At 33.1% G+C, this 13058-nt stretch overlaps 1 protein-coding gene across 1 annotated transcript; it reads right to left on the reverse strand.

Annotated features, from left to right (window-relative positions):
- Nucleotides 1–7345: 7345 nt before the first annotated feature.
- LOC131609289 (transcription factor bHLH155-like) lies at nt 7346–12367 on the reverse strand. Its single transcript, XM_058880984.1, has 11 exons — nt 12085–12367; nt 11350–11850; nt 10358–10546; nt 10177–10270; nt 10042–10083; nt 9894–9953; nt 8703–9800; nt 8511–8612; nt 8184–8315; nt 7837–7962; nt 7346–7745 (listed from the first exon to the last, which is right to left on the reverse strand). The coding sequence occupies exons 2-11, from the start codon at nt 11445–11447 to the stop codon at nt 7665–7667; spliced, it is 2022 nt and encodes a 673-aa protein (XP_058736967.1). The 5' UTR covers nt 11448–11850; nt 12085–12367; the 3' UTR covers nt 7346–7664.
- Between the last annotated feature and the right edge of the window lie 691 nt (nt 12368–13058).

Genomic DNA, 13058 nt, shown 5'->3' on the forward strand with positions numbered 1-13058 from the left:
GAAATTGATTAAAAATATTAATACAGTTGAATAGTTTTCTCTCACTCTCTCTTCTCTTAACTTATAACAAGAAGGATGCGTTGCAGTTGAAAAAAAAAATCTAATGTTAGTCCCTTACATTATACGAAAAGACCATTTTATAGTAAAAACTCAGTTGACTTGTATGAATATCAATGATAGGAATCCTAAACCCTTTCGAAACTAGAATCACAAAAATCAATGTAAAAATTATTTTTAAAGATTCTTCTGTATATTTGCAACAAACAAATGTGCTTTTATCCTACATCTGTATTCAGGGGCAGAAACATTTCTCTTGGTACCAACACTTCAAAGAACTTTCATTTTAATTCATGTAGTGTTTGGAAGGTAATGTAGAAGTCTTCATTATGGTTAGGGTAGCATGAACAAACTATGCGATTCTGATCCTTAATAAACAAAGAAAGGGGAAAGGTAGAAACAAGCACTATCAAAAAGCAATAGCATCAAATTGATTTGAGATCACCTTTTCCAATAACTGCATTGCTGGTGAAAAAACATTGCATTTCCTTGATTCTTGTTGACTTCATTCTTCTTGTTAACTGTGTTGTCTTAATATTTACGCTTTCACTATGTGGTGATTATGCATGTATATAGTTGCGTTCCAAATTACCGATAATTGTTTCTTTTCTTCAGACTTCACCTAAACTGTTGGATACTTTCGAGAACAATCTCTCTTGGATAGTTTCTTGTGGTGCTCGTCATAGTGCTTTGCTAACAGGTATGTTTCTTGTGATGATATGCTTCGCTGAAATCTTATAATCAAATCTGTTTTCTTACAAATAATCATGAATGTCAAATAAGTTGCCATAACTGTCACATTATATTCCTACTATAATGGTTCACATTTTCATATTGAAGATGATGGTCACCTTTTCACTTGGGGATGGAACAAATATGGCCAGGTATTCTCCTTGCCTCAAGTAATTATTACAATGAGTAATGTTATTAGAGTGATTTCTAACCACACTGACACTTTGGAAAAAATGGTGTGTATGTGTCAGTATCAGGCACAACATCGACACTTGTGATTATGTTTTTATTTATTCATTTTTTCAAATTAAGTGTTAGTGTCCGTGCTTTATAGATTTCTAATAATTTTTTACTTTGGCAGCTTGGCTTGGGAGATTCTGTTGACAGAAACATTCCCTGTCGAGTTTCTATTTCTGGTTGCCGTCCAAGAAATGTTGCTTGTGGTTGGTGGCATACACTGCTGATGGTTGATAAACCTGTTTGAAAGCTATGAGTAATGTAAAAAAGTCAGTTGGTTTTGGTTGGTTCATTGTTCTATTTCTTTGTCTGGACATGACTCTGCATTTTCTCTTGCTTTCTTTTTTTAGATTCTAGTTTGGGACTAACATGGAGATCTGAGAACTACTAACATAAAAACAATAGGGGTTAGGATTTAACATTGTTTGAATATGTTTGTAATTTATTGCACTATTTAATGGATGAGACCAAATTTATTCTTATGATTTGTCTTAGTTTATCTTGTGATAATTTCTCTAATCTGCCTATTTTAAATGCTGCATTTTACCTGAACTATATTTATGGTGGTGTATTTTATCTGAAGATAATTTTTAGAAATAAAGATTCAAACATTAAAACTAAAAAGTTAACTTTTTAAATTTATTAGCAGAATGTCATGTCAGTTGTTTAACTACTTATTTACGGACGTTGTGCTTGCCGCCTTGAGGAACTGTGCAGTTATGAAATACAATAATATAAGTCCACTGGATACTAATAAACCTTAGCTCACTTGCTTTAGGTCATGTGAAATGTTAGGTGAAGAGCTAAATAAACATAGCTGTCCATTATAGTTGAAGTCAAGGGAAAATAAGTGAGATTCCATATAAATTGGTAATTAAAGACTTTGAACTTTTAGATCTAATACATTCCGAGATATGTGAATTTGATGGAATTTTAATAAGAAATGATAAATGTTATTTCATCATTTTTATTATACTTTTGTATACCTAAAGAACAATATAGGTGAAATGCTTATATGTTTTAAGATTTTTGAGAATGAAATTGAAAATTATTTTAGTAAGAAAATTAAGTGGTTTCGATAGTGATCGAATATGATGTAGATGAAAGCGTTGCAACAAGTGGAAAGAGAGTAAATTTTTGTATTAAATTTAATTTTATAATGAAAATATATTTTTACAAATAATAGGGGTAGCGATACATTATTTTTTATTTTTTATATTTTATAATTTTTATAAGTTACTTCAATCAGAGATAACCATGTTATGTTTAGTGTTTTTATAAGAGAATCAATCTCAAATCACTTTTTTATGCAGTCTAAAATGTTGGCTTGTCAATAATATATACAATTGAAACATGGAAGTAATGTCAATGTTTTAAAAATGCCTAAGATGTTTGCTAGTTGGAATTCTATTATGGAAAAAGTGTAGGTAGACTGGGTTGATCTACTGTGATAGTACAATAACTATTATAAAAATTGAAAATAGTTACTATCATGGTAAGAGACGTTAAATGAGAATAAAAATATAGTAATTTTTAAAAATTATGTCTAAAATAGTTGTAAGAGCAGATTATGTACGAGCTAATGAAAATTTAGCAAATTTTTTGACGAAAGAATTAGTTAGAAAAAAAGCCTACGATACATTTGATAGAATTAGATTAATGCTTATAAATAATTGAGTTGTTCATAATGGTAATTTAACCGAAAAGATTTGAGATTCTAAAAATTAGGATAGCAAAAAGTTGTGAGTAATATGAGATAATCATATAGCAAAAAGTTGTGAGTAATATGAAATAATCATATTAGTATAAATAAGAAAAGTATGAACTCTAAAGCGATAAGAGGATGATAATAATTTTTTTAAATAAGATCTATATATTTATGAGTAAAGTAAGGGAGTATTTTTAAAAGACTCTCCTATGTGATTTGTGTATTTTTTTAAATAATTTTTTTAAATAAGATCTATATATTTATGAGTAAAGTAGAGAGTATTTTTAACAAGAGTGGCAATGCACTTCTCATGACCATCACACACGGTCTCCGTCCGACTCACTTCGATCGGACTTAGACATGGGCGAGGTATTTTTTTACCCAAAAAAAAAAATTATTAAATGTGTTCATTCTCAGTCGTTTCCTTAATTGCTAACCATGTTTTTTGTGTTGACCAAATCTGTTCCACAATTCCCACAAATTCAAATTTTAAGAATTGGTCATGTGAATAACTAATCAAATCCGCTAACTAGAGGTCTCCATACCACTTTCAATTCACAACATTTTTTAATAAATTGAAATCTCTTCTAAAATTTGTTTCATCTACTTTTTTTGGGTTTATGATTAATGGCCTTGTGTCTCATATGATTGGTATTCATACCATGTTAGAGTAGTATTCATATCATCGAATATGTATTTCTCGAGCATTTATCTATTGATTGTACCTGGTCAGATGAATCTTCGTGGCCTGCAACGAATTGGGCTTCTGTGAACTGGAGGGGGGGTGTACCTGCAAGGTACTCCAATGCATGCCAAAGTGAGAAGAGAGAGCAATCAGAGTGCAAGTACAAGGTAAGAATAAGAATGAATGAAGTTATCTGACCCTCTAGTGAAAAAGGGTATTTATAACCCCCAGCGCTGGACCAAGGTCACGCCATTGAACTGGATACCCAGGTCCGATTCGGAGACTGTCAGGATTCTACGTGTGTAGTGGAGACCAGCACGTGGTCTCCATCCTGGGTCAACCGCTCCGAAGCTCTAGAGGAGATGCGGTCATTTCGGGAGTACGTGGACTCCGTCTTATTCGGAGGGTTGTGGATGAAGAAATCCTACGAGGAGGAGAGTCTTCGGCCTAGAGAATAGGTGGAGGTGCTCGCAGGAAGTGCATGTCCGAGACCTCGAGGAGGAGGGTCCTCGGTCTGAAGGATAGGTGGAGGTCTTGACCGGGTATCGCGTTGCGGCGCATGCCCGGCTTGGTGACGGGGAGCTATATTGGGCGTTCCTCTTGAATTAGGCTGGTTTTGGGCCTCTCGCTGTACTTGGCCAGGCGTCGGCCCCCCAGTCCAGAACTAGAGGTCTCCATACCACTTTCAATTCACAATATTTTTTAATAAATTGAAACCTCTTCTCAAATTTGCTTCATCTATTTTTTTTTGGGTTTATGTTTAGTGGCCTTGTGTCTCATATATGCTTGATATTCATACCATGTTAGAGTAGTATTCGTATCAGCGAGTATGTATTTCTCGAGCATTTATCTACTATACATTATGCAGTAATAATTTAAACTAGAGTTATCAATCACAAATAGAAAAACAGAACAACTGACTCTAAAAATAGGATAACGAGCTAGTGGATTGCGGGATAACAGTTATTTGAGTATTTTTTAGACTAATTGTATGAATAATAACTAGATCCCTAAAATATTTCTAAAATAAAATATGAAATTCAAAGGCTTAATCAAAATCTCTTAATCAAATTCAACTAGTCTTAATCGAATTCAAAACTATACATCTTAAATTTCAAACTTCAAGTACTACTATATTAAAATTCATAGATCATCATTAAACAAGTATTCTTCAATATCCATTTTCATCATATATTATCATTCATTCTTGAAAATTTGAGACCAAGTTAAATCATCATTTTCATGAACCATTTCTTCTACATGTTCACCATCTTCTCCTATTTCTCTCATCTCTCACATATACCATTCTGCGTGATAGTTAATGTCATATCTTTTTATCAAAGTTTGGTTATACTTGATGAAAAGCAAGCCCTACAACTTTTAATGCCCAAGCTTATTTTCCCTTAGAATGAATCTTAGTACAATATTTTGAAGTATTAATTTAATAATATTTGAATGTAAGATGCTATAATATCATAATAAAAATTAATACTTGCATGCTTATACAAGCATAAAAATATGGATTTTGTTATACGTATTAGCGTTTAAATTTTAAAATTTAAATTTTCAAAGGAGTAAATACAGATTTTGAAATTCTCAATTTCTCGTATTAGTGAAAAACACCTACAATCACCCTACAATTCCAATGAAAAATGATTCATAGAAGGTTGTAACTTAATGTAACTTACGTAATTTCTACTAGATGTAGCCAAATGAATTTTAACTAGAATTATATAAGGAATTGCATTGCATTCATTAAAAGTAAAAAAAAAAAAAAAAAAGAAACCTATCAAATGTGAGAGATGAAGTTACTTGTATTGAATAGAGAAGATTAGAATTTGAGGAAATTGCTCGGTTTGAATGAACATGAGTAGATATGGAGAAAAACTGTTGAAAAAATGTCGGACCCAAATTTGTAAGATCTTTTGTGTTCTTTAGAGAAATTGTTTTTTATTTGAAATGTAAGGGAAATGAGAGCGATTTTGTTAAAATTATTTGAATGACTTGTTCTAGGCTAATGGTTTGTTTTGTTGTTTGATTGGACTTGGCCTAACACAGAATAATATTTAAGGGTGACTGCTCACTACACCCCATATAGTGATCACTAACCTTATGGAAATCTAAATATGCCATTTACACTATCCGAAAATTGAAATTCATATGCACCAATTATACAACAATTCTTTTCATCAAAAAGGCACTCTTGTCTAAGTAAAATATGCATCCGAATTTTGGAATCTGGAGACACCAATAGGACTTTGGAATCCATAAACATCAGATGGTAAAACGAATGATGCATTACCATGCATGAGTAATACACTCTATATGATCATAACACAAAAAAAAACTCAAACCTTTCAAAATTTTATGGCATTCTTATTCAAAATTTCACTTGCAAACAATATTCAACTATATTTCTACATTAAAAGAGAAAACATTAAAAGAGGATATCAACAGTAATTATAGGTAATATAAATTTATACCATATATATATATATATATATATATATATATATATATATATATATATATATATATATATATATATATATATATATATATATATATATATATATATATATATAAAATATGCTTTTTGTTTGTACCATTAAAACATAATGTAGAGATTGAAATTCAAATTTATTAAGTTATTATAACTTACTCTACATCTTGACTATTAATTCTTCTCAATCTAATGGTTAAAGTTATAATAATTTATTCTTGGAGTAAGAATATCCTTTTTCATGTATGAGGAGGGATATTCTTACTCCAAGAGTAAGTAGTATTGATTCGGAAATCAGAATCTGGAGTAGTTAATGTTGATTGAAGGTGTCTTATTTTTTTTCCATTGGTTGTACTTATGGTGCACCCAGATGCTGTGATAAAACATACTGATGTTGTGATCAAAGACCTTGATGGTGTGATTAAAGCTAATGTATCCAAGGTTGGTGATTCATAATTACCCCAACAAGTTGTTGTCTATGTTGATTTTTGATTTTTTTACCAATAATTATGAGTTTACTTTACGTGAACATATGCTTGAATGAGTCCGCACAGAGGTTGTCAAATTAAGGGTTTGCATTGTTATTGGGAGGTCAGATTTTGGTTCTGATAGAATACAAACATTTGTTATGATGAGATGTGAAAGAAGTTGTCAGTATAAAGAATCTATCCAGAAGTTGAAACGCGATGACACGTGAACAATGAAATGTGGATGTCCTTTTAAGTTGCGCAGGTACCATAAAACGAATAATATATGGACATTTAGTGTGATTTATGGTGTACATAACCATGATTTGTGTCACAAGTTAGTTGGTCATCCGATTGTATATCATTTAAATGTTGAAGAAAAGAAAAAAAAAATTGACATAAAATTGAACATGGTTCAAGCCAATAACATATTATCCACTTTGAAAAGGAAAAGACCTAAAATAGTCTCAAATATTAGGCAAATATACAATGTTAGCACCTAAAACAATAAGACAACTAGAAGTCCAAAATCTAAAATGCAACCGTTGTTGAAACTGTTGAATGATGATCATTATATATCTACATACATAGTATGTGAAGATGAAAAAAAAACTATTAGAGATATATTTTAGACTCACCCTGATTCCGTGAAGTTGTTCAACACATTTCCTAATATGCTGGTAATTGATTCAAATTGTTAAATTGTTGTTTGTGTTGTGATAAGAATGGTGAATATTTCAATATCCCAACACAATCCTAAACGAAATTATTTGTTTGTTCAGTGTTATGTAAAGGTGAATAACATTTCAATTTTCAAACATATTTGTTGCTTGTATTAGACGTGATTGGGGTGTATCCGAATTCCAATTTTCGAATTATAAGGGTACTTTAAAATTTTTGCAGTGTGAGTTAGTGAAATCCCCTATTTTTAGTAAATCAGAAGTAACATACCTATGTAATTTGATCTGACTTGCACACTATTTTTCCTTAAATTGCATTCACCAAATTTTCTTTTACAAAGCAATTCATAACATCACACTAGATGTCTACAAAGCAAGTCAGTCTTGGTTCTCCAGCCAGTAACACCCATGCATCATTCTTGTTTACATATTCATGCAATCATCAATAACAAATTCTACAACAACACTGATGAGAGCAATTATTTACACTACTGGTAACACAACTATTTTAACTTCTAGTATATAAAACAGAACTTGTCATTTAAAACTGAAGACAAGCTACATTTCCTTCATATAAGAATGAAGGGTCAGCTTTTTATGAGACATAGTTTCGCCTAAGCTGCAAAAGATGCAGCAAAGGACATAAAATATCCATCCTGTGAAAACCTCTTGGAACCTGTGAATGTCAAAGAAAAAATTAGTTAAGTACTAACATCGCTGCAATCAAAATTAGAATAAGCAACAAAATTAGGCGTGTTTTTCTCTACCTCGACGATGAAACAAGCCCAGCTTGTGCTCGAACGGTTTTCTAAAATCCCTTTCAAGATGGTTATGTCTAGCTTTCGGATAACCTGAGCAATCTCCAAGAAAAGTCCATGCTCATTGCATACCATCTGTAAGAAAATATTGAGAAGTTCAACAAATAGGATTCTTGTATGCTATTAGTTTTGGAAAAATATGAGAGCCTAGTCGAGGGGAACACCAAGAGTTGGAATGCTCTCCGGTATTAAGAGATCCATTATGTAGAGAAAGACTCAGAGAACATAACAATCTTTCTTTCTCTGGAATGGACCGTCTGGTACCGGAGAGGATCTCAATTCAAAAACCTGCATACCTCTATGAGCATGTGCCCTGAGGATTCGAGATCTTCTATGACTATTGGCCACGATTGTTCACTTTCTAAGTCAAATGCACAGCTTCTTCCTGGATGGCTGCCATTTGTTTTCTGCCTTTTCCTTCCAGGTACCTGTAAATCCAAAGTCAAAACATAAATGAAACGGTTATACCAAAGATTTATTCATTTTCTCTATGGATTGATGGAACATAACAGAGTGGAGCAAAACGGAGCATGATGGAATGGAACGGTGAAGAGACATGATGAGCTTTTGTGTGGTGTGTAAACTTTCCTAAGCAAGTAGATAAGAAACATTGCGAGCCTTACCTCACGATCAGCAAATCGTTTCAGTTTCTCAGCGTGGCTGGTTACCATTCTTAAGTACATCATGTGCTGTACGGTTCGTTCCAAAAGGTTGTCAATGCTACACTGAAAGTCATAAGGCCAAAGTTAAACAATTTAGAAAATACAAAAGGGAAACCTAACACATAGTATCGGTAATGAAATGTAAACACTTACCCTTCCACCATCTGGGATGAGTTCTCTCAACTCCTTCATCCTGTCCATGATCAACTGTCTATCTCTTGGTCTTGAATTTTTTTTATTGCCTACTTTTGCTTTTTTCTTGCTCACGCTAGAGAGCTTTGGTCGACTAATAGGCACCATGTGGTTATTAACCTGTTCCCGTGGCGCCTCATCAATCAATAAACTTGAATTTCCATCGAAAGATGACATAAATATGTCTTTTGCATTGGTCGTAACCGCAGGCATAAGACCAGTTCCAACATCTGAGTTTTTCACAAAAGCCATGCTTTCTTCGGATGCGATTTTTGGCAGAATGGAGCCAGTAAAATCTGATGGCATTGTTATACGAGACCTAAAACTGTTGGATCTACATGAGGTTTCATCAGAGGCACTGTATAAATCGCCAACAACGGCATCCAAAAGATATTCTGGTTCGAGTCCTTCAGGAAGCTCGAAACTCTTGATATCATCATGCTCCTTTTTATTGGATATTAAAGTTGAGCTACTGAAAGTATCCTCGTTCGAGATATATTCTGGTATACATTTTCCTGTCTCTCTATAGTCAACCAACCCAGCTGCTTTGTCGAATGCAGACATTGAGGAAACAGAGGAAAAGTCATTGAAGTTCTTAACATTAACATGACCGGTCATATTATTATCAGAATAAGAACTTAATCCATAAGAAGTCTCTCCAAACTTTTCTTCATTTCCGATAAAGTGAGACCAGGGCCATATCTCATCTCCCAGATGACTCGGTTTTGTCTCCGCATAACCAATATGTGTCGGATCAGTTTCCGTCTCGAATGATGAAGAAAACATCTGATTTTCATTTGCTCTTTTGAGAGATTTTATCTGAGTTTCTCTAGAGAACAAATACTCGTCCTGAGGAAATCTGGCTGATTCATTCATATTGAGAGAAGTACTCGCTGCAGAAGATTCATCGATGCTATCCATCAAATAATTTGATAGATCCGAGAATGACCAATCTCGAGAACCCATTCCATAGTTCAAAGCTGAGGTATTAGCTTCCATAGAATGAATAAAATGAAATTTCTCTTTGATATTAGTAACAAATTCTCGATCTTCAGCAACCTAAAATTTCATGTAATATGAACAAAAAAACTATTTAGAAAACAATATTTTGCACCTTAACTAAAAAGAAGAAATAGATAAAAATTTACACACCACTTTAAATGAACCGAACTGCAAAACCCCTTGCGGAAGAACTGGTACCAGCACAATAGTCTGAAAAGTTCAAATCATCAACTTAGCATTTGCCTCAAAGTTCAACCGGCTTTGTTAATTGCAGAAATATAACACAAGAAATTTTTACCTTGATGCCAGATGCAAACTGAAGAAGCCACTCATCGGGACACTGGAGGAAAAGATGAAGTTCTTTAGTATATTTCAAAGCAGGATGGTAAATAAAATTCACATCAATGTGAATATTGAATGTAAAGAATCTCACCTCAGGAAGCAAACTAGTGTCGAATTTACCAGTGAAAATATCTTCACTGGAAACCCAAAAATGTTCCTTGGCAAGAGCTAATTTACCAACAACCCTGAAAGAAAGGTAACCAAGAAAAATGGTTAAGTTGTAATTATCATTATAGATTTTCTGATATGAAGTATAAAGCATAGGTTGTTACCCTTCTCCCAAACTGTATTTACGATGAGACATTTCGATCATGAGAAGTCGAACTGAATAATCACCTACATCATCAGTTCCTTCACTCCTTGAAGAATATACATCATCAGTGGATTCGAAATTGATGTCCCCCCACATACTCCCCAAAGGCTCATTACTTTTCTGGTAACCACTTTCCCAGTTCAATGTCCTAAAACAAACAGACTTGTGTTATACATTTAATATCTGATCCGAAACTGCTAACACAATTTCATGCAACGTGCTAATATTAAAAGAAAATTACTCGAATGGGATACTATTGTAAATCGAAATATTTTCTTTTCTGAAAACTCTGTATCCGGCCCTAGGATCGACTAATCTGAGGGGACCGATTCCCCTGTCCATTAGCGAGGGGCCCATTTAAAGCCAGAGTCAAGCTTTGTATGCACTGGCTCAACACAGAGATTATTACCACCTAGCGAGATTTGAATCTGAGACCTTGAGAGGAACACCCTCTCAGTCTCAGGTTTCAAGCCTTCGCCAACAGGTCCAGGCCCAGCCCTGGGATTGTGAATCGAAATAACTAATTTCTGATTCGTGACTCAAATCTTACCTGGAATCATAAGATACATTACTAATAAAAACATGATAGTTTCGAGTAAAAGCATGTGATATAGCTAAATTATAAGCTAATACATCATATCTGAAGCATATGTGATTTAAGATTCAAGTTATATATCAAATGATTGAAGCGAAGTGGTTGACTATACAAAGTTGACCGAAAAAAGTGACCGACTATATTAAGTTTAGCGAAAATTAGAAATTCATATCGATTGTTTGATTTTGTATATCAAGATGAGATATGTAACACTCACACATGTCTAACATACCGATCGAACCATGACCAATTCTACTCTAATCATCATTAAATCTCTTCAATAAAAAAAACAACTATCTACAATACACATCATATGAGCATAAGATCACAAGCAATTCAACGGCGAAAGAGCTTACATTGGAGAAAGCTGGTTAAGCTTCCAAAACACAGCATACTGCCATGGCATAGTATCACAGAAGCCCTTCAACAGTTCTGTTATTGAAGTAGCTTCCATCTTCGACTTTCACAGGACTTTTTCGTAAAATAAACAACAAACACAAAACACAACAACCAACAACAATATTTCAAACAAACACAACACACCTAGCTTCCTCTGTATGAGCCTCTACCAGCTTGTTTAATTCTCAAACCAACTCTCTTTTTTAACATTGGCCCTATTGTACTAATCAGCAACAAAATTACCATAACTTGGTTCATCCAACAAAAAACTTTCACAAAGTATTTGTGTAGAGCCGTTCTGTCAAAATCAATTAGGACCAAAAATATTCACAATTCCCATTCTCTGTGTCATTTTAACAACTTGCATCCAAACTTCAAGAAAACTAATTTCACAAACTTGGCACAAAACAATGATTTCTGCAACAAAGTAGTAGGTCAATATTGAAGAACAACCATTCCTGCAAAAACAAATCAAAGAACTGTTGTCAAAAACTCATAAAAATAAGTCAACCCTGAAAATTCAAGAAAGAAAAAAACTCAAAAATGAAAATTCATGTTAGCAACTGCCCAAGATCTTGATAATAATCAGTCAATTTTTAATCATTAGCTTAATATTCATTTTATTCATCAACCAAACAAAGAAATTTGAGCAACAATTGACAAATAAAATCAACCCTAATTTGCTTGCTTACCACTATATCTATTGACTATATTCTTTTCAAAGATTTCACCATATACAAACTCATCATACTCCATGAGAAATTAGCCTCTATGAATGTTCCAAACTCAAAAGAGTTCTCTATGAATGTTCCAAACTCAAAAGAGAAGTCTTTTATATTTTTATGTATGATTCAAATCCAAACAAGGACTATAAGAATAAGAAAAAAGAGACAAAATTTCAAGGACTAGCACTTTGTGTTTTGAAGAAAGAAAGAAAATCCAGAATACAAACTCAATGCATAAGGGTAGTGAGTACATACATGCCTTTTGTTTATATAAAGAAAAGATTAAAAAAATAATGAATTGAGTGGAGTTGTGGTCACTCACACAACGGATTTGAAAATGAAATAAAGCTGGATTTCATAAAAATGGGTGGAGAGTGGGGCCTCAGACAGTGATAGAGGATGGTTGTTTATGATTATACTGTTGTTTTGCAGCGCGTGTGAAAAGGAAATTGCACTACAATAGAGACAGACAGGAAAAATAACATTAAACTGAGACAAGTTCTGTTGCTGTTCAATTGTCTATAGAAAAATTTAAAAAATGGGACTCCTTCCCTCCATGATATAATGAGCATCACATTATAGAAGGAATGTTTCAGATATTGTAGCTCAAGGCCATGATGACTTGCAGTAAGTATTATTCTATATTAGCAAACTCTTATGACTTCTTGTTAAAGATAATTAGAACAAGTGTTAACCATCCTAATACTCTTTGTTATATGTCTTAGTCAAGTTTGGTTTAGTGACTTGTTAGCACAAGTTATTAGAAGGTCTATAAATAATGACAATCTAAATTGAAATAATTATATGAGAAGCTAATGTGTTACCCTTACTCAATTATATGATTAGAGATAATTGTAAGTTTATTTTTCATACCTAATATTTTAATGATTTATCATAGAAGATTCAAAGAAGTGGTTAAAGTCCTTGACATTATTTGGGAG

Source organism: Vicia villosa, linkage group LG6 (assembly GCF_029867415.1).
Source record: "Vicia villosa cultivar HV-30 ecotype Madison, WI linkage group LG6, Vvil1.0, whole genome shotgun sequence".
In the NCBI taxonomy this organism is placed as follows: domain Eukaryota; kingdom Viridiplantae; phylum Streptophyta; class Magnoliopsida; order Fabales; family Fabaceae; genus Vicia; species Vicia villosa.